Here is a 21,143-nt window from a genome sequence, read left to right as displayed (position 1 = left end):
GCCCGGGGGCGGGCGCGAGGTTTGCGCGGAGACCCCGCAGTCCGGGCGCCTCCGGCTGGGCGCCTCCGGCTGGGCGCCTCCGGCTGGGCGCCGGCGCCCGAGACCGCGCGACCCGCGGGAAGAGGTGCCTGGCTCCGCGCCGCACTTGCTCGAAACTGGCGCTCGCGATCACAGTTCGCCCTGGCTCTGGCCCACTGAGAAACCCAAATTAAGGAGTGGGCAGAGCGGGAAAGGAGGGAGTCGGGGGAGTCTGCCGCACGAATCTCAGGTATGAGCACTTTTCGGTGACACTGGCGCAACTGCATTAGAGTCAGTGGCACCCGCCTGCTTCTCAGCATTAATTGTCTCTGTGTTTGGGTGACGTACGTAAGCTTTCCAGCCGCACCATTAAAATAGTTGCCTTTTCAATTAAGAACTGTCTTGAGCACAGCGGTCAATTTTCCTAATGAAGATGCATTCTATCCTCACATTTTAAGGAAATAATGGGGGAAAATCCCAGGTTTTCATTACACGCGATTACGGAGAAATACAAGAGTTTCCCTAAAATGTATGCAATCATGGAGTCTATTAAGCACCAGGCTTTCAAATAAATTGAAATTTCTGCAGATAAATGAAAAGCATGAGTATCAAGTATGTTCAAATCCGCTTCATTCAGGTTTTAAAAAGCAAATACGATGAATTTATTTTTTTCCAAGTGCACTTAACAGATGTGACAGTAAAAACAAGTCAGTGACTTCTAAAAATATGCCTATAAACTTTTTGGGAGATCCCTTCTAGTTTAAAGATGATGTGCAGATCTTAACCTAAATGGGCGGTGTTTGCTGGAAATGCCCTATGCAGTCTTGGAACAAAAACCTCAGCTTGATCATTAAGAAGCAAAAAATGTCTGGGCTGTGCAGCTGTAATTAGTTTTTATTTGTTTCCTTCTTCACTTTCATTTTTCTTCTTTTTTAAAAAAAATGACAAATCAAAAGCTAGTGACTGGCAGAATTGCCTAAAATTATTTGCCTTTGTGATAAACAACTTTTCGATTGTTATATAAAAAATTAAAATTGCAAAATTCTAATGCTGAAGTTTTGAACTGGTCAGAAATAGTCATTTCTGGATATGAAAGGGAGAAGTTGGCATCCATGTACAAAAATGGCGTGCTATTTCTTCCCTAATCCTGGGAATTTGAGAGTTCATAGAGAAAAGGGTCTATCGGGATCTCCGTTTTCTTTGTTAATAAAAAATTGAAGTTACCATCTTTTGCATATGAAATGCTGTTTCAGACAAACAGCTCCTTTTCTCCTCTCTTCATCCAACGTGAACACTCCCAATGGCGCCACATTAGAGAAAAGTGTTTGAGAAAAAAAAATAAGTCAAATTCTTCTAAATGGAAGGAAAAAGTTCCCAACAACAGCCAGACTTTTTTTTTTCTTTGTAAGGCAACATCAGGTTTTTTTTTTTCCCCAGACATGATCTTTTTCAAGTTTTAGGTGTTATGTCTTTTAAAAATTGAACTCTCTTTTTTTAATGAGCCACCTCCTTAAAATGATCTGTAAAGAGTGGGAAATTAGATTTTCGATTAAAACCTTATCCCATCTCGAAGGATTACTTTATATTGATTCTTAAATATGGCTACAATTGATGGGCTCTAATTAAAAATCCAAAGGAAAAGTCTGTTCTGCCCATATAAAAGAAGCTTTTCATATACGGGAAATAAAGCTTGTAAAAGGTTACAAATAAAAGATTAGAGATTTATCCAAACTGGTTTAAAGCTTCACTGTGGTTTTCTTTTCTTCTTTTTTTCCTTTCTTACAAAACCATTCCCGGGTCTTTTTTCCCCCAGTTTTAAATGAAGTTTGCAAACAGGCAAGATATTGGACTGTAATGGTTGTTTTATATCAGCTCTATAAGCTCAAGGCTGCTGCCTGCAGTAGAATTGATTTCAAGGAAACTTCAGGACCAGGAGATGAAAATTATATAAACTGACAGCTACCACCCTTCATCAATCCATCCACATTCTTGTCCACACCCTCCCAACACACTCACACCCTCAGCTCCCCACTTTGCCCCCCATCTCCCACACTCACACAGGCCCTTCCTGTCCCCCACCCCAGCCCTTTCTGCACACACCCTTGGTCCCCACACGCTCAGGGACCGACGCACAGCTCCCCGCTCACACTCAGCTCATAAATGTCTCACAACCCCACATCTCGCACTTGTCACACAATCTTAATCCGTTTCATTCCGGAACAACATGGTCCTCTTTTCCTCTTTTTTTTTTTTTTTTTGCATTTGGAATTTGCCTCCTACTCTTTTATCAAGACAGCACAATCGTATCTTTGAAGTCATTTCTTCCTCCCTCACCCTCTTTTCTGAGGCAACCACAATGCAGGGAATAAGCAACCCCCAAGCTTAATTCATAAGTGATCTGTTGCCTACTATTTTCCCCAAATTCTGTCTGTATTGCCAATCTTGAACCCTCGTTAAAACATTAATTAAAGTTAATCTTGTCAAAGTTTTTAATAAAGACATATCTTAAAACCTAATGAAAAATGACTTTCCCCCCCAAATACTGTGGCAGTTCTAAGGCAATACATGTCCCCCACTGTCCACTGAATCGATGAAAAGATTGTAAATTAATCTTTATATTTCTGAAGTAAGTGTTTAGGAGAAGTCTAACTGCCCCCTTTCCCCCTGAGAGGCTGTGTTCTTACAGAATATGGGTTTTGTTCTTCTTTTTTTAATTAGCCTGGACGAATCCTGAGACCTCTCTCCATTCTCCTGCCACTCCAGTCTCCCTCACACCACCGTAGCTAATAAACTTGGAGGAAAGTTGGGAATATTTTTAATTGGCCTGGCATGCAGGGTGGAGAAAAGTAAGCCCAGTGAACATCAAGTGGGAATCTAGATTTCAAAATATAAATATCAGGCATATCTTGGAGATTGCATGCAAACTCTGACAAATAATTTGATTTTCTGCATATTGGTTTTCTTAATTTGTCCTCTAAATACTTACATCTAATAATCATAGCAAGATAATTGTACTCGTGGCATTTAAAAACCAACGACTTGTTAAAGAAAATTATTTAAAAACATAAAGGAAGCTACCATAAATCAGATTCACAGGAAAAAAAATTTAAAAGACAGAGTACATGAAAAAAAGTTAAACATGAACAGAGAAAATACAATGACTACATAGTAAGTATACTGGAAGTTCAAGGACTTACTGAAAATCAAGAGTTAGACTTTTCATCCAAAGAGCCTTTTTCTCCCACCAAACGTCTAAGGTTTTCAGTACAACAGCCCAGGCCCCTCCCACCCCCCAAAGCCGGTGCCTTTTGTGCTGACCTAGAGTAGGGTTTGCGGGAACTGTACCTGAGTCGGGCTGTCTGCAATTTCCAAATTGACAAGAAGAAACTGGAAGATAAAGAGCATGTTCTTACAGGTGAAGAGCAACTTTGCACCTTTTCCAGGAGACACCCAGGAGAAAGCGTGCTTGCTACCAACTGCTGCAGTCTGGGCAGAATTCCTCTAGAAAGAAAAAGAAAGTCTTTTTTTTTTTTTTTTTCCAGTCTGCCTCTGTCTCTGGTTCTCTCTCTCTCTCTCTCTCTCTCTCTCTCTCAGATCCAATCTTTTAAGAGCTTCAGCACATTGCTAGCTAAAGAGAAATTCTCTTTGATAAAGCGATGTTTCCAGCTTCTGGGTTTTAAAACCTAAATCTATATTCAAATCTGGCTGAAGGTGTGTTCTGGGATTTATGAAAGCCTCTTAAAGGGGTAAATTTACCAAACCGTGACAAAATCATCACAATCTTACTTTAGACATCTGAAGTGGATGAGAATTTTAAAGAGACCCTTGTTTATTTAACACTGTCCATTTCCAACTCGTGGTATTTGGCCTCGCATTTCTGCGAAGTTATTAGACTGGAGGGCAAAGGAGAAGCGAGAGCGGTGTGCTCCGGGCGCTGCCAGGAAGAAGCCCTCCCACGCCCCACGGCGCCCAAATCCGCGGGTCCAAAAGAGCCTGTGGATTTCCAGGGAGGTTCAGTGGCTCCCACTATCGAAAACGTCCACATCGGTCTTGAGGGGTTTCCCAAGACACTGGACCCCAGAGCAAATAGCTCTCCCAATCTAAAATTTTTCACTTACTTTGTGGAGATCACAAGCGCGTGATCTGAAATTTCTCTACCCCACTCCACCCCAACTGACCCCAAGGCCTCCCTCCGGCCCTTCCGGTCCGCCAGACCATCACCGTCCATTTCCCTCTTTTCGTTCTTTGATGCTTTAAGCATCACTGTGATCAAACTGGGGGAATACTTTTTTCTCGCTGCACGAAGGAGGTTCTGGTTCAGGGGATCAGCGTGGATTTACCCTTCCTTCCCAGAAAGCACGGTGGTTCTGGCCAAGCGCTCCCAACGAGCACCTTGCAGGCCAGACCTCCTGCGGCATGTGTCCCCCACCTCAAATTAAGGCCTCAGGGGGCAGTCACCAGGTGTTTCAGTATAGTGGGGGCGGGGTGAGATAAAAAGGTCTGTATTCACCCTCCCCCCAGCCCCCCTGCCCAGGCCCAGGGCCCCCAAAGTCGCGATTCCTGGGAACGCGACAGGCAACGGGTGTCCTCGGACTGGAGCGGTCGCGGGGGGGCCGGGAGGAGCGAGGCAGACCCTGGGCCATTTGGGGGCTCGTGGGAACGCCGGGTCCTAAAGCTCTAGAGACACCTGCGAGGCGGCTGCGGCCGACGAGGACCCGTCTCCAGGCCAAGCCCGAGCCCGAGCGCAGCCCGGCTGCCTAGCGCTCGCCACCTCGTGCGCACTCCCGTAATTCGTTAATTGCTGTAAATCCCAAGGACGGCCACATTTGATTACACATACAGTATAAGAACCGACAACAAAGCGACGAATTAATTACCAACTTCATTAACATAGGTCCCCAAATTAAAGGCAGCGAGCTGTTTCTTTGGGCCCACTTGCCGCGGTGGTGGAGGTTGGAGGGGGGAGGGTGTTTGGAAGGAGATTTTATTTTTCTTTTCCAGCACCGAGCGTGGTGAGCGGAGAACGTCTTCTGCCCCCCCCCGCCCCACCCCCGCGGTTCCCTCTGCCTCGGGCGGTCCGCTGGTGCCCCCACCGCCACTCCGCCCAATCCGCTCCTGCTTTTCTAGGGACTCGGATTTGTTTGAAAGCTGTTGGGTCCGCTCTCCGTGCGGGGTTCGCTCTCCCCGGCTGGGGTCCCCTGGTGCCGACACTCTCCAGTCTCCGGGTTCTCAGCTCGGGTCTCGGGCCGCGCGGGCCGAGTTCGCTGCAGGGCCCGCCGCCGCAGGCGTTGAGTGGCGCTCCTTTCACCGCAGAAGCTCTGGCTGCAGCAGCGCGGGCCTCCCTCCCCGGTGTCCCGTCAACCCCCAGCTCACCCCCGCATCTCCCCTGGATGTCCCCAAACGGGCTCTGGGTCAGATTCGGGGCTCCTGCTCTTCGCAGCCCTCCCTGGCCTTCTCGAAAGTCTAAAAACCCTGCGAGGAACCGGGAGTCCGGGCCTCTCGCTTTGGGGACACGGCGATGTTTATAAGGCACAACGAGTGAAAGACACACTGAGTTTTGGAAAACAGTTTTGTTCTTGGACTTGCCTATCTTGTCTGTCTCTCGCCTCCCCTCCTGGGTCTCACGCCCGGGCCTCCTGTCCTTCCTTTACCCTCCCCGGGGCCCGCGGCGTGGTCCCACCCTGTTTGAGAAGGGCGCAGTCGTGTTTTTAAGCTGCAGTCTGATTTGCTTTCTGCATCTGACCCACACACACATTGCTAGCGAAGAATTCGACACCCGAGTCAGCCCCCACACTCCCTCCTCTCCAGCCGTTACTTAAATATTTTTATCTTCCAATCTTACATTGCATGGGTTTCCTTTCTCCCCTTCCCTAAAACAAAAACAAAAACAAAACAAAGAGGGGGGCAGTAAAAGGGAGGACAGGAAGAGGAGGAGAAGGTGAGGCAAGGCCTCCCTGTCCATCATTTTAATTACACAGTTAGTTCACATGCTCCGACCCATAATGGATATTTTAAGCGGAGCCCGATGTCTTTTAAGAACATTCTGGTAATGTCGGAGGCCTGGATCTGCTGCCCGTTCGTCCCCCCGGTGCAGCAGCGGCCTGCTTCCTCCCCCTGTTGTGTGTTTTTATTATTTTCCCTCTGGCTTAGATGTGTCAATCATTCTCTCCCTGCCATTGGTTGGAGAGTTTGCGTCAAAAAAGTTGCCAGAGAGGCGCTTTCTCAGCAAATCTCCTTGAGAGCGGAACCGACCTCAGCTCCAACGCAGCCTCCACTGTTATTAAAAATAAAAATCGCTAGAGCAGCCTCACCTCGTCTACTTTGTATGTATCGCAGAGGGGCCCACGCGCGTTTCGAACTAGAGCTACTTTTCTCCTTTTCTGTTGTTAAATTTTTTTTTCGTTGTGTTTGCCGTCTTATGGAAGGGTGAAGACTGAAGGTTTATAACTCAATACTCTTGATTTCTTTTAGGATAGCTGGCTATTTGGAATTTTGAAGGATAATTTGATTTTTTTTCTAACCTTCTATGCGGCTGTAAGGTAAGTGTCTGTTTGTGTAGTCTGTCGGTCTGAATCCATATCTTTACGTCCCTCTGTCTCCTACCATCACCCCAGTATCTCCAATAGATCCATCGATGCGCCTCTGCAAATGTGGATTTCTCCTAAAAGCTGGTGTATATTTTCCCTTACACATCCTGAGGTGTAATAACGATCATTGTGAAAAATGTATGGCCTGGGGCGGAGGGCAGGAGTGGAGAGAAGGGAGGGAGGGCGCCCCTAGGCTCGCCGCCTCTGCAAAACATCGTGGAATCCGTGTGAGTCTAACGCGGGGCATTTTGGAGCGTTTTTGTTCTGGGCGTTGTTTCATGTCAACGCCCATTCTGAGCTTCTCCCGGAGATCTTTGCATTTTGGCCCTCAGCTGTGTTTGGGTCATTTGGGTTGATCCCAAGGACGTTTTCAGAGCCCGAGACAAAAAGATGTAGATATAGATAGAGGGGCGGACAACAATAACAACAACAACAATGCAGGCACTTCCCGGGGCCCGCGCGCCCCAAGGCTGCCTCGCCGGTGCGCGCGCGGGTGGCCGCCGCTCGAGCCCGTTGCGGCCGCTCCAGCAGAGCGGGGCGGGCAGCGGAGGAGTCGAGAGGGCCGGCATCTCCTGTCTGTCCCTCTTACCAGCCAGGAACAGCTCACCAAGCTTCGCTCCATTTTCGGCTTCTTCCAAAGGCTGCCAGGTCTCCTTTTTCCTTTTGAACACTTCCCTCCACCCCAACCCCGCCCTTCCCCCCAAAACACCCTGGGAGTGCAGTACCCTCTCCCACCTCAACGCCTTGGTTGTTACGGTCCCAGACGCGGCCTCCAGGCCGAGCAAACGTAAAAGGGTCGTTTCACAGCCCCACTTTGCCGTGCACGGTTCAGGGTCCGCCAGGGCATCCCTCCGCGCTCACCTGGGGCGGGCAAAAGTGACGGCAAGTGGCCCCTGCTCCTCCCCAGGCCGCGGGGCCCGGGACGTGAACCCCTTCCTTGGGAAAGGCGGCCCCTCGGCTGTTCCGAGACCCGGGCAGCGACGAGGCTGGCTCGCGTGCTCCCCTCCCAGGTTTGGCGACAATGGGGTGTCTTGGGCCCTGGCTGGGGCTGCGGGACACACTAAGGCCCGGCCGCGGCTCGCGGTCTGCCCTAGGTGAACCGTCAGAAAGTCTCGGCCGACCGCCGGACTCGGCGCCGAACTCCGAAGGAGTCTCCGTGTGGATGCGTTCAAATGACTCTTGAAACCGCGGTCCGATTTCAGGACCGATTTTTGAACCCCAAGTGGCCCAACAGAATTCCATCCAGCTGCCTCACGCCCTCCCCCACCCCCTCGCTTTGCAGTGGGGCGAGGGAGAGAGAAGGCCTGGGGCCCTGGATCGCCGGGGAGGGCGCGGAGGTCGCTCTCCGACGCTCTCCCTCCCCCCGGGGGCCTCGGGCGAGGCTTCCTCCCGCTCACCTCGGGGCGCTTTCGCGTGGCCGGAGCGCGAGCCGGGAGAGGGGTTGGCGCCGAAACTCCTCCCCCCGGAGGAGGTGGACACTCAGACCTCTGCTCTCCGACCAGCGCCGGCTCTCTCCCCTCCGTAATTAATAGTCAAGACCAACCCTTCTGGCACGTTCTTCCTCCGTCCTCCCTCCCCGGCGGGTGGCAGCCGCGTTTGATTCCCCGAGGCCAGAAACTTTCACTCGAGTTCTCCGAGCAGAGGCCGCGCCGGCTGCGCCGCGCGGCGCCCCCGCGTCTCCCTTCCCTTCGCCCGCCGCCTTCCTCTGCGCCGTGTCCCCGGTCGCAGGCCGGCCGCCAGTCCGCGCAGTTTTGTCTCCTTTCCATCAGGCAGAAAATTAATCGGCCCCGGCGAGAAGCAGAGCTGAGCGCGGCGGCCGGTAATTAAGGGACGTGTGCCCCTCGGATTATCTCGTTAGTTTATCAAGAAAACATTTATTATAATTAATTCTCGGACGAGGTAATTATTATTGAGCGAGGACACAGCAACTGGTAGAGAGGCTCCTTGAAGGGGGGGGCAGGCCGTGGGGGGAGGCGTGGGGGGAACGACAGATTGCACGGATTGACCGTTAGGTGGAAGGCGGCGCGGGCCGCGGCGGGCAGTGGGGCCGGACCTCGGGCGGCGGGGCAGCGGGGCGACCGGGCTGAAGCCGGCCGCCCGGCGGGGAGGCCCGCCTGAGCCTCCGCGCCCGCCCGGGGATGCGCGCGCCGCCCCGCTGCGGGGACACGCCGCGCGGCCGCCGCTTGCTCCTTGTAGGTAGGAATGCTCCGCGGCCACTTCCGAGCGGGCGTTCTGAGGCTTCTATTCTAAAGAAGGTATTTCTGTTTCCTCTTCTCGGGCTCCGCTTAGAGAAGAAGGGCGAAAAGAGTCCTTGCCAGGCTTTGGAAGTTGCATGAAAGGGCCCGTGCCCTCTCGTTTTTGGATACCCAGGCTGGCTGGGGAGAGCGCCTCAGTTTTGTTTCTGGAGTTTATTTTTCTTTTAAAGATGAATGCAGTGAAAGAGCGAGAGCAGTCCATCCGAGCATTTTAGCCACTTCTGGTGGCAAGGGCACCAAAGGAGCGCCCAGGAGGGTCGCTGCCCGGTGCTTTCCGTCCGCGCCGCGGCGAGCCGCAGGCAACGCTGCCGGGCGCGCGGGGCATCTCCCATTGGGCGGGCGCCCTGCGCGCACCAGCGGGTCCTTCCTAGTCGTCCTGTGTGCATTTGGTGCTATTTCAGGTTTTTCCGCAGCAGCTCAGAACTTTCCGATGCAGTGTGACTGTTTTAAACGAGAAGGAACTCCAGCTTAGAGGCTATTTAAACAAATAAATGACTTTACTTTAAAGCAACATGGTTTCTACAGACTCCAAATAACTGTCTTGAGAAGAAACTAGAAAACTTCAAGTCTTTGTTGTCGGAATAACTAAAGTAGAACTACTGATGGGATAATACAAACTCCTCCGAGAAGGACATTTACAAAATTATCTTAAATTACGTCTGAGGGTGGAAAGTACAATTTTTGTACTATGACTTTAAATCAGGGAGAAGTAAATAAATAAATAAATCAAGCAGTTACAGGAACCTAGGTCCATTTGTGGAATTTTGGGGTCTCTCTCTTAAGCAATGTGAATATGAAGACCCAGAGTCCTTACAAAACCTTTGCAAAAGTGAGAGGGAACTTCTGATCCCGCGTCCGCCATTTTGAGGCAAACTCTCAGAATGTCAAAGTTGCAAAGTAGAGATCCTTGCGGGATAAGTGCCATCTATTAGAAAAATAAAAGCCAGACTTGCCGACTGCCAGCCGATATTAGCATCCATTTTGGATCCCTTGGCTTGGGGTAGTGAGTGAGAGACACTCAGCTGAAGCAAGCAAACAACTTTTTCTTCCCTTCTCTGTTCTCCCTGAGCTCTTTCTCGGGTAGGGTTGTGGGAAGCTTGAAAGTCCGGAGAAATGCTACTAGTTTCACAACTCGGAGTGTTTGTGTGTCTGCTTTCTTCGGAACTAAAATGTGCAAAAGGCAGTTAGAGGTGACAGGGAACCGCTGCAGCTGCTGAGAGCCCGAACGCCCTAAAGTCTGCCTCCCACCCGACCTGCAACCTCCACGCATCCAACTCAGCGTGGAAGGAGCTTGCGCCCCAGATGGGCACCCTTCTTCCTTCCTCCAGATGCGGGGCCACTCACTTATTTTCTGATCGATGGGATTCTAACCTTACTTCAGAATTCCTACCAAACCCTGTTCCAGTCTTGAAGATTTTTCTTGCACTGTTTAAATATTTTGTGGGTGTCGATGAAAAGTTAAATGCTTGTTTATTTAGCTTTAGTTCTTTATACACATATAATCAAGGTTCTCCAGAACACTAATAAATCTGTTACCTCAAAATCTAATTACCCAGACTACTAATTGGGTGAAAATGATGGCTGGAAATGACTTTAAATGTGGAATAATGGTGGCTGAGCCGTTTTCTCAAGTTTGTCGATTAGCAAGTTGGCATCTTAAATGTTAAATGCACTGACATTTTAGGCTCGAAGCTGTTGTAAGTGGTAAAAAAGCTAAGATAATTAAAATCTGCCTTGGAAAGGCAGCAGTCTGGGGAGGTAGATTTCTTGAATTGTTTCTTTGTTTCTCACCAGTGGGCTTTGTTATCAGCATTATTTATTTAGCCAAAGAGTTCTTTGTCTCTGCAAATGGCCCCAATCAAGTTTTGTTTGAGACAATTAGCTAGTGCCAGCCAATGAGTCCTATGCAAATGTGGGGATAGGAATGCAATGTGTGCATTTGAAGGCGTGGGGTTTTGTTCTTCGGGGAAAGCAGATTGTAATTGCTTTCTTCGGTACTTTTTTTTTTTTTTTTTAAGTTTAGGGTGGGGGTGGGGAAAACGGGTTTATCTCATCTCCATCTCTTCCAGATTCTGAGCAGCTGGGGGGTTGGGAATGTAGGGAGGAGGGTCCGCAAGCCCTTTAAAAAGCCTCTGCCTGAGTTAGCCCGGGCTTTTTGAGCTGGTGGTGAAACGAGGAAGAGGCTGTGTGCCTCCTTAGCAGTAAGCCAGCACCTCTGTTTGTTTGTTTGCTTTGCCCGCAGTTCCACGGCTCCAAACTCACCCACCAAGGATCTGAATCTGCCCAACCCGGGCGAAGCGAGACCTTCTGGCTGGGTCCCCCCGATTTGGGCCGACTTTGCGCCTTCTAACAACCTTAGCATGATGTCTTATCTTAAGCAACCGCCTTACGCAGTCAATGGGCTGAGTCTCACCACTTCGGGCATGGATTTGCTGCACCCCTCGGTGGGCTACCCCGGTAAGTGAGCTCCGCGGCCCTCGTGCCCCGCCCTTCCCCACGCCGGCCCCCGGGGGGAGTTGACACCCTTAACCCAGGGAGCCCCGAGCTGCCGGCCATGCTCCCCCCTGCCCCAGCTCCAGGCGAAGTCTGGAGTTTTCCTTCTGAGAAGCATCTCAAAGCCACCGGGCTTTTGCTGGCGGAGGAGAGGATCGGGGCTGAAGGGAAGCGAGTAGACGGGTCTACAACGATTGCACAAAATCCTATCTCTGAGAAGGGGACAGGCTGGAGTGGGGCGAGGAAGGTTTCTGTTCTTGCCATTTGGGGGTGACAGGCCCCTGCCCATCTCCTGAAGCCTATTCCCCGGGAGCCCCTCTGCGTCGCACACAGATTCTCCCCACCTGGCCCGGGGCTTCCCCTCTGACCTGCAGACGGTACGCGCTAATCCCTACAGGTCATTTACCGCGGGTGCGGGTGCCTGCCTTCTCGATGAGATGTTTTTTAAAGTCCTCGAGAAGCATGAAATATGCCCCCATTTTAAAGACCCTTGGATCTCCAGCGAGATCGAGATTCGCCCTCCTAATCAATCCGAGCTGCTGGTCCTCAGGGATCCTTTGACTTTAAGATTTTTTGTTTGTGTTATTCTTTAGGGGTTGCTTTTGGAGGCTTTTCGCTTTGTTGTTTTGTTTTATATTCCTTTTATTTCATTTGTCTTGGTAGCTTTCAAAGGGAGGCTCTGGCTGGAGGGATACCCCAGGTCAGGCGGAGTGGGGGCTCCCCGCGAGGGGCAGTGTGTGTCCGGAGACCTCCAGCGCGCGCTGGAGGAGCCCCGGCTGTTCGCCCGGGCTGCGGAGGGGGATGGGGGGGAAACAGTGCTGAGTCTGGGCTGGAAGGCTGGGAGGATCAGGGGGGGAGGGCTGCGCGGTGGGGGTGGGGGAGTCGGGGCACCCGCAGAGACCCCTGTGACTGAGAAACTGCTCCCCCACCCTAAAGGGCCCTGGGCTTCTTGTCCCGCAGCCACCCCCCGGAAACAGCGCCGGGAGAGGACGACGTTCACCCGGGCCCAACTAGACGTGCTGGAAGCGCTGTTTGCTAAGACCCGGTACCCAGACATCTTCATGCGGGAGGAGGTGGCATTGAAAATCAACTTGCCTGAGTCCAGGGTGCAGGTAGGGCGGATGTAGATAGACCCTCTATCCTGACAGCGTCACCCCTGCCCCGAGCTCAGTGTGTGTTGGATTCTGGAGTCGGGCCCTGGGGAAGACCAAAGGAAGGTTTGAAACTTAACTCTCCATTGGAGGCCACCAAACTCTTCTCCTGAGGCTCCGAGCTCCCGATTTCCCAGGGAGCTCCCTTCTGCCCCTCCACCCCCATTCAATCCAATAAACAAGGGTCTCTGGGCTCAGGTTGCAAACGAAGCAAATCCCAGTGATAAGGCACAGTCTTCGGACTCTTGGGTACCTGGCCTGTGGAGGGCCCAGCCTTGGCAGATTTCAAGAACTATCACACAAAATTTTAATACTTCCCTTCTCCTGTGTAGAAATCCTCCCCCATCCTTATCCACTTTTAAGGGTGAAAGAAGCTTAGCAGTGGATAGTCTCAATATTTTTACAGATGAAGAAACAGTAAATGACTGGCTCAAGGTCACAGGTCAGTTGGTAGGAGAGCCAGGCTGTAGAATCAGCTGGTACTGTGACCAGAGAAACCACAGGAGTATTTTCTTTGACTTTTTATAGATTGAACAGAATTTCCTAGCTCTGAGCCATATCTACATAGTATCCCTGGTGACTTGACCTTACACAGAGAAGGAAAAGTAGAGTCTAATTTTTCTGGAACTCCGGCCCATACAGAGGTCTCCGGAGGAGGGTTTAGGGCCTAAACGGCATATGCAACAGCCTCCTCTCCTTCAGCCTTCAGGACACAGCAGCGTGAACTGAAAACAGGGACAGGGCTTCTTCAAAATAGGATGGAAGAAGTTTTAGCACTTGTTAGGTCTGAGCAAAAGTTTTCACTGAAAAAAAAATAGGTGATTTGAATGGTTGCTGGTGTTGCCCTCAGCCTTGGTGGTACCATGTTTACCGCGGTAGGGTGCCCATGTGGAGAGTTCATGGAACAGCTAAGGACTGGTTGCCTAGAAAACCCTGGTAGTTTGTTGGATAAGTCCCTCCACAAACTGAACACAGCTCCTTCATTATAGAACATGGACAGGGCTGGGAAAAAGTATTTTCAGAGTTGCGAGTGGGAACTAAACTGTGTGCTGAGTGGCACGAGCTTGAAGGCACAGACTCTAGCCCCACCCTTGAGACTGGCAGCGAAGTCTGTCCTTGAGCTCAAAGCAGAGTATACCTAGTCACTCCACGTAGGACGTTCCCACCAAGAGTGGCTTTCAGGCCTCCTTCCTCACAGGACCACCTCTTGGAGCTTTCTTTTGTAAGTGGGTCTAAGAAAGACAAACGTAGAGTGATGAAACCAGTCTCCATATCAGCAACTGCTCCCTAGAAGATGGACTGCAAGCTGTTTGAATTCCTGCTGTTCTTGTTGGCATGTCATAACAGAATTGTTTTCCCTCCCTTGCGTTTTCCTCCAGAACATGTAAATATATCCCACTCCATTGTGAGAGTGTTCCAGAACACACCTGGGTCTGTGTATGTGTGTCGGAGGTGAAATAACACAGAAGAGTGAGGCGGAGAACTTTTAGTCATATGATTTGGTTGGTTATCGTAAGTTTTATTCTGACCCAGAGGTTAGGTGTAAAACAGGGTCAAATGCTTTTAGACAGAGCGTCCCCAAGTTTTTGACGATTGCAGGCACATATATAAGAGTACTGTGATATGATAGGTTTTCAGTGGCAGGAGAGATAGCTTGGCTGTCCTTGTAGGATAGATTGTAATCGTGGAGTGACTCTTGCTCTTAAGGAGTTGTTGAAACCGTGCTAAGGAAGTTTCTTTCTGTTTCAAGGTGTGGTTTAAGAATCGAAGAGCTAAGTGCCGCCAGCAGCAGCAGCAGCAACAGAATGGAGGTCAAAACAAAGTAAGACCTGCCAAAAAGAAGACCTCTCCAGCCCGGGAAGTGAGTTCAGAGAGTGGAACAAGTGGCCAGTTCACTCCCCCCTCTAGCACCTCAGTCCCAGCCATTTCCAGCAGCAGTGCTCCTGTGTCTATCTGGAGCCCGGCTTCCATCTCCCCACTGTCAGATCCCTTGTCCACCTCCTCTTCCTGCATGCAGAGGTCCTATCCCATGACCTATACTCAGGCTTCAGGTTATAGTCAAGGATATGCTGGCTCAACTTCCTACTTTGGGGGCATGGACTGCGGATCTTACTTGACCCCTATGCATCATCAGCTTCCCGGACCAGGGGCTACGCTCAGCCCTATGGGTACCAATGCAGTTACCAGCCATCTCAATCAGTCTCCAGCTTCTCTTTCCACCCAGGGATATGGAGCTTCGAGCTTGGGTTTTAACTCAACCACTGATTGCTTGGATTATAAGGACCAAACTGCCTCGTGGAAGCTTAACTTCAATGCTGACTGCTTGGATTATAAAGATCAGACATCTTCGTGGAAATTCCAGGTGTTGTGAAGACCTGTAGAACCTCTTTTTTGTGGGTGATTTTTAAATATACTGGGCTGGACATTCCAGTTTTAGCCAGGAATTGGTTAAAAGAATTAGATGGGATGATGCTCAGACTCATCTTCTGATCAATGTTCCAGGAAGCATAGACGGAAAAAGGAAGGTCCTTAGAGGGGCCCACCAACCAGCAACCTGAAACGGACAAACCAATCTACTTAAGATCCCATCATAGTTTTAGATCATTGGTTTTCCTGATTCTCAAAGTGACCAAAAGCATTTTAGCCATATGCAACCAAACACCACCAAAAAGAAAACTAAATTGAGAGGAAAAGGAGGGTAGGACATAGCCTTCTTAAGCAAAGGTGTTCCAATGCTTTAGCCAATCCTTGGTTGAATCTTAGGAATGGACAGTGTCTCAAGCTCACTCACGTTTCATGACCAACTGTTAGTTGGCACTGAAAACCTTTTCAGGGCTGTGTGAATTGTGCGACTGATTGTCCTAGATGCACTACTTTATTTAAAAAAAAATAATGTTCATAAGGAGTCAATATGTAGTTTAAGAGACAATCAGTGTGTGTCTTATATAAATGGTACATCTGTGGTTTTTAATCTGTGCTAGACTTCAAAACTGTGATCTGTTATTGTATGCAACCTTGAACCCCATCTCTGCAGGGGTTCTTCTGTGATTAAATAGGTTATAATTATAAGCAAAATTCAGAGCAACTGAGTACTTACCTAAAAAATTACCTTTGGCTGGAGGTGAGCTGCACTGAAACTTGACAACAAAATGTGTCTGGACAAGTAGAGTAAGAGAAGAGAAACAAAAGGACACTAATTCGTCTGTAATTTACTGTTGGTCAGCCTAGCAGTGAAGAGACATTGGTCAATTGCTCTGACCCTGGTGAAGTTATAAACTGAGGTCATTGTTGTTTATGCTTGCAGATATTAACTGGAAAAGTTATATATGCATAAACCTTTTTCCCTGGATTTGGCAGATATGTATAATTATATTAAAATGGTTCTAGCACAACATTGGGTCCAGTTTAATTTTAATACAATTTATGAATAAGAAGCCCCCAAAACGTGTTTTTCTTAGGTCAGGGAGCAGACTTATTGTTAAATTTCAGGGTTCTAATCTGAGGATGGAGTAGATGTGAATGACTGGTACGGAAACTTTTTGTGACTTTGATCAGCGTGGCTCTGAAATTGAATATAGAAAGGCCAGCAATCATTAGGCTCTTGCCCTCCTCGCCTTCCCCTCCCTGCCACAGACCCTAATGGCTTCTTAGGCATTTTATTAATATGTTTTAATATAGATCAGTGTTTTGAGCAAAAAGGGAAGAACTGTAGTACCTCAAAAAAAAGAGAATGACAAAAATTCTGTGTTTTTTTCCCTCATATTTGATTAAGGGGACTTTTTCTAACTTTCAAAAAAATCTGAGGTAAACATGAGAGCGAGTGTAATCAGAATCTGAAAGCAATTCAGGCAGAAATGATTTCTGAACAAAAGAGTTTCAGAAAAGTTTTAAAACCTATAATTTCAGTAGATGAACATAAGGCACTCTGGTCAGTTTTTTAGAAAGTCCTGAGAGGGGAAAAAATAGGTCCCTTTCAGCTGTACCTGCATTTTGTAAGCCAACCACCAGAAAACACAAATGGTCCCTCGGGTCAAAGCAATATTTAATTTCATTTTAAACTTATGCTCTTTAAGTTTGACCAAAGACAAGTGACTCTGGATTGTAACTACATAAGTGAAGGTTAGCAGTTTCAACCACTTTGTTTTCCGGCTATGTAATTTCTTCCGGTCCTCAGCTAGCGTGCTCTCTTGGACCATACATCATGCCTAATCATTGTTTTTTTACTAAAAAAAAGAAAAAGAAAAAGAAAAAGTCACACATAACACCTGTAGGCAAAACCTGATGGCAAGATTTTCTAGTACCTACTGATAACATTCACCCCATGGTTTACACCAAGGTGGCGTCCTGGCAGAGAAAGAATTTGCTTTACGGTTTTCCAGGCTCTGGATCTTATGTTCCCAGTTTTTCTCATGCCACAGTCAAGCAGACCCAAAATATCTTCTCACACTGCCTTCGGTTTTCAGGATGCCTGGCAAAGTGGCGAGGGCGGGGGTGGGGTGGGGAGAATCACCCCCCCCCTTTAAAACAGTATTGCCAAACAATGGAGACTGCAGTTCGCAGTTTTCCCCCTGATACTTTTTTTTTAAGGGGGAGGTGAGGAAAAGGCGCTGAGCACCCTCCAAAATGAACTTTCCACCTCGTTCTCACAGCTTCATTTAACCAGCAGTGAAGACCCTCAGAGCAGAGAGAGTGGAGACCAACTAACGCCCGGCCCAGGCCGCGGGCGGGGGCGGGGGCTGCGCGGGCAGAAGGAGGAGCACTCCGCTCGCGGGCATGGCTCGGTGGCATGAAGTTAAGGTCAATCTTGGTGGCTGGTGTCGAAAAGACGCCGTCCCGCAAAGGTATCAGGACGGCTTCTTCCACCGCATATCGACCATAAGCAATGAAGGGAAATAGCAAGATAATCTTCGTTCCGAGGGGAGAATGCGGTAGTTCGCTTTACAAAGACCTGTGGCTCCAAAGTTTATCTTCCCCACAGAGATTGTGGGCCCTTTGTGTTTCACCTGGGAAATGTCTCTTTACAGATAACAGAAAGTCGGTTAAGTTCTGCCTTTCTTTCGAAACCCGTGAGTCCGAAATAATGGCCAGCCTCCGGCGTTCCTGCAGCACCAAGTTCCCTCCGACCTCACCTTCCCGGTTGACCTTGCCTGCGCGCGCTGGGCCGCCTACGGGGACCTGGCGCAGAGGCGCGGGCGGGTCGGTCCCTCGGCGGGTGCCCCCCTCTACGGCCCGCTCAGACCACAGGCCAGCGGGGGCCACGTTAGCCCTCCGGGTTCCCCTCTCTGATCTGGCGGCGGCTCTGGTCGGAGCCTCCGGCCTAGTCCCGAGGCCTCGAGCATGACTGCCGCTCACCTGGGCCCAGGGCACCGTGGCCCGCGCAAAGGTCCCAAGTGCCTCAGCCCCCGAGAGGAGCTCGCGTCCTCCCGCCCTCAAGTCGGGCTCTGAGTCAGGCGCGGGCAGTTGGGGGGGGGGGGGGAGGGAGGCCGGCCGGGGTGTGCATGGGTAAGGGCCGGCCAAGAGGCCAGCACGAAGGAGGGAAAGAAAGGCGAGACCAAAGGGGAGGATAGCTGGACGCACCGGGGGAGGCGGCGAAGAGGAGATCCAGGTAGTGTGCCCCGGCCTCGCGGCCTCTTCTTCCCCTGTCTCCCGGGAGGAAGTGCCGCAGACGGCAAGGTCTCCTACCCGCTGAGAAGGGGAAGACCGCTGCTGCCACAGCAGGGACTCCCACCTCGTCTGCGGCCTCCAGTGTCCAGGGCGGACTTGGCACCAACACAGGGTCCAGGTGGGCCTGCCTGGGGTCCCCCATACGTCCCCCCAGGAAAGCCAGGTGCTTCGGCTGGTGGGCCTGGGGGTGTGATTCTTGGATGTTGCACCTTCCCATGGGGTCCTGGACTTTGATCTGGGTTTTCAGGCGATACCTGAAAAATCTCGTACCCTCGCTCATCCCTTCTCTCCTGGCCCTCTATACTTCTTAGTTTAACCCGAGTGATGTGGCTTTTTTTTGGGGGGGGGGCACCCAGCATAGCACTAAATGGCCTTGAAAGCTGTATGTCGGTTCTGGAACAAGGCAATGGTGCCTTTGGTGCCCTGAGAGCGCCCAGCAGCCCATTCCGGTTACTTGCAGGAACCAGGGCACAACTGTGTGCCCGCCCCTACTTAACCAGAAGCGGGCGCTCCGGCCGCCAGCCCCTGCACACACACCACGTGCTTGAACCCGCTTCTAAAACCGGGTGACAACTTCTCCGTGTTAACTGCACAAGCTGTAACCCAAAACCAGGCGTGCCCGTGTTAGGTGGTGGTTTACTGCACCCAAAAATGTGTTTTAATCATCACAAAAGAGAAACACAAAGAAGCCAGGCAGCAGAAACAGGCTTCCCAGCATCTCACACAAATGAAAGTTGGAGTCAGAGAAAACCACCCAAATGGGAAGGTGCAGAGTGGGGCTCAGCCATGAGCTCAGACTATTTCCTTGCCTTCCTTTGAGACATTTAGGAAGGAGAGTTCTGCATCTTTCTCTCCATTTCTCTCTCTCTCTCTCTCTCTCTCTCTCTCTCTCATTCTCTCTCTCTTTCTGCCCACAAAAGGGTTCAAACCCTAGTCATGCATCTGCACGCCCAGATTTGCAGCCAGTGCCTTGCACATCTGTTTTTCTCCTCAATGGCCAGCACCCTGTAAGCGAAGTGTGCCCTGATAAAACCTGGTCCCTTAGTTGACTCATTTCCACCCTTGGGTCAGCGTGCTAGGAAAGATGGGGAGCCCCTGGGACTTTCCCTTGGGATGGAGAGAGCAAGTCCCCAGACAAAACCCACTCCAGTGTTTTTTCGGTATTAGACTCTGCAACTGCACAGATTATGGGATTTGTCTCGGGCAGAATTAACACTACATGTGAGACCATAGTGCTCTGGCTTATTGAGACACATATTGTTTAGGATTGCTTGGAGCATCTCTTCCAAACTGCCTGTTCACAGCAACAGGAGACCTTAAAATAATATGCGGGTTTTTGTTTTTAACCTAACTAAAACAAAATTTAGGCACTCTTTGGAAAGGGCAGTTTTTCCAATAGAAACAGTCGGAAGGCAACAGAACGCAGTGCAGGAACTGGAGGAAGCTTCTGGATGCAAAAGTGGCTGGAGAGAAGTAAGCAGGCATGCCTTTGAAAGACGTCTATCCTGCAGCAGCTCCTACAAGCACAGGGGGTGCCCCCAGCTCTAAAAAGAATCAGCTACCCCGCCTCTCTTGCAAGCAGTGTGCTTTATATTTAAAAACCAACCTGCTCTTGACTGCAAACAAACAATAAGCAAATTCAAATAAAGGAGTCCTACCAAGTCCAACCCATTTGCTCAAAGATACCTGCAGGGGCTATCAGGCTATCACGAGGGGGAGGGTCAGCTGCAAATTTTGTCTTTCTCCTAAAGGAAAAGTCAAACAGCATGAGGTCTAGGACTCACTTTTATTCCTTAGTCTCCCCCACCCTTTAGTTCAACTCTCCGTGTAAGGAAACACGGTATTTGGGGTTGGGAAGACACAGAGGAAACATAAGAGAGCCCCACAGCAAATATCACTGTAAGTAGTTGAAGTCTGAATTGACTTTTGTTGCAGCACCACAAGGAAAAAGAGCTGCCCAAGAATCAGATGGGCTCCTCTGCCTCTCTCTCCAGTGTCTTTGCCTCAGTTTGTCCACTATGGAGGTGGTGAAGGGGCCTTTTGGATTAAGGGTTTCTTAAACTACTTGACATCAGGAGGAGCCACTTCCAGCTGAGAGCTTCTTTAAAAATAAGGTGCCAGTTTCTAGCAACTACATGGCTGCCAACTTCCCCCACCTGAATTGCCGATGATGGGGCCAGCAAATGCCGCCTTTGGGGGCCAGAGGAGCAGCAGTTACTGCGCCCTGCAGGTCAGTCTGCTCCCCTTCCATCCCGGGTTCCCGAGGTAAAGGCTGGAAAGTTCCCTTCAGCCACAGTTGCTGGGTGGAGTTCTCCCTTAGGCCCTGCCCTCGATTTCCCTACTGGAATTTCCAGAGGCCTGAGGCTACAGTGAAACCTGAAAATCATTCATCCCAACTTACAGTTGTTAAAAACTGTTCCTGGAACCAGTAGTCTTATTTTAGGCACATGGGCCATTAATGAAAATCTCCTTAACATTCAAAATGGCTCTAAAATACGTTGATAGCAGATTAGTGGGGCCTAATGGACACCGTGTGTGATAACACGGTCCCCGAGTGGCGAGGTTCTGGAGTGGGAGCCTGGCCACAGCTGCCTGGTTATCCGCTTACAGCCCAACCGACCACTTTTAAACTGCAACGCTCTTAAGGAGAGGCGTCCTTCCCGACGCCGGAGCAAGAGACTTCTGTGTTCTTCATTTGACCGATTTAACAACCTCAGTGTTCTGGAAAGGTGAGGGGAAAAATTGCCTCTAAGGTCACCTCCAGACGTACAAGATGCGGACCGCGGGCACTGCTTCTTCCCTCTCTGCTTTTCAGCGCGCTCTGCCCGGAAGGCGGCCGCTGGGGCAGACGGAGGCCTCGCCCGGGATGCAGGAATTGCCAGAAGTCCGCGGCTTCCTCGAGGGACTCCTGCGCCTCTGGGCCTTAAACAAGGCGCACCACGGCCGGACCACCCCCCCCCCTCCGCCCCCGGGTT

General features: G+C 50.1%; 1 protein-coding gene across 9 annotated transcripts; it reads left to right on the top strand.

The window, feature by feature from the left end:
- The first annotated feature begins 258 nt into the window (after positions 1-258).
- On the top strand, positions 259-15,886 carry OTX2 (orthodenticle homeobox 2). 9 transcript variants are annotated; one of them, XM_053673407.1, is made up of 5 exons: positions 259-268; positions 6,490-6,557; positions 11,103-11,317; positions 12,290-12,465; positions 14,255-15,886. In XM_053673407.1, exons 3-5 carry the CDS (start codon positions 11,221-11,223, stop codon positions 14,873-14,875), a joined length of 894 nt encoding a protein of 297 aa, XP_053529382.1. In that variant the 5' UTR covers positions 259-268; positions 6,490-6,557; positions 11,103-11,220; the 3' UTR covers positions 14,876-15,886. The 9 variants fall into 9 exon arrangements, with proteins under 9 accessions (XP_053529382.1, XP_036995531.1, XP_036995550.1 ...); XM_037139636.2 differs by lacking the exon at positions 259-268 and adding an exon at positions 6,266-6,341; XM_037139655.2 differs by lacking the exon at positions 259-268 and having other exon boundaries at positions 6,266-6,557; positions 12,314-12,465.
- Positions 15,887-21,143: the final 5,257 nt, after the last annotated feature.

Source organism: Artibeus jamaicensis, unplaced genomic scaffold (assembly GCF_021234435.1).
Source record: "Artibeus jamaicensis isolate MK-2021 breed Jamaican fruit bat unplaced genomic scaffold, CSHL_Jam_final contig_851, whole genome shotgun sequence".
NCBI lineage: Eukaryota > Metazoa > Chordata > Mammalia > Chiroptera > Phyllostomidae > Artibeus > Artibeus jamaicensis.
Note: the sequence above shows the minus strand (reverse complement) of the source record. Positions and strands in the feature narration are given on the sequence as shown.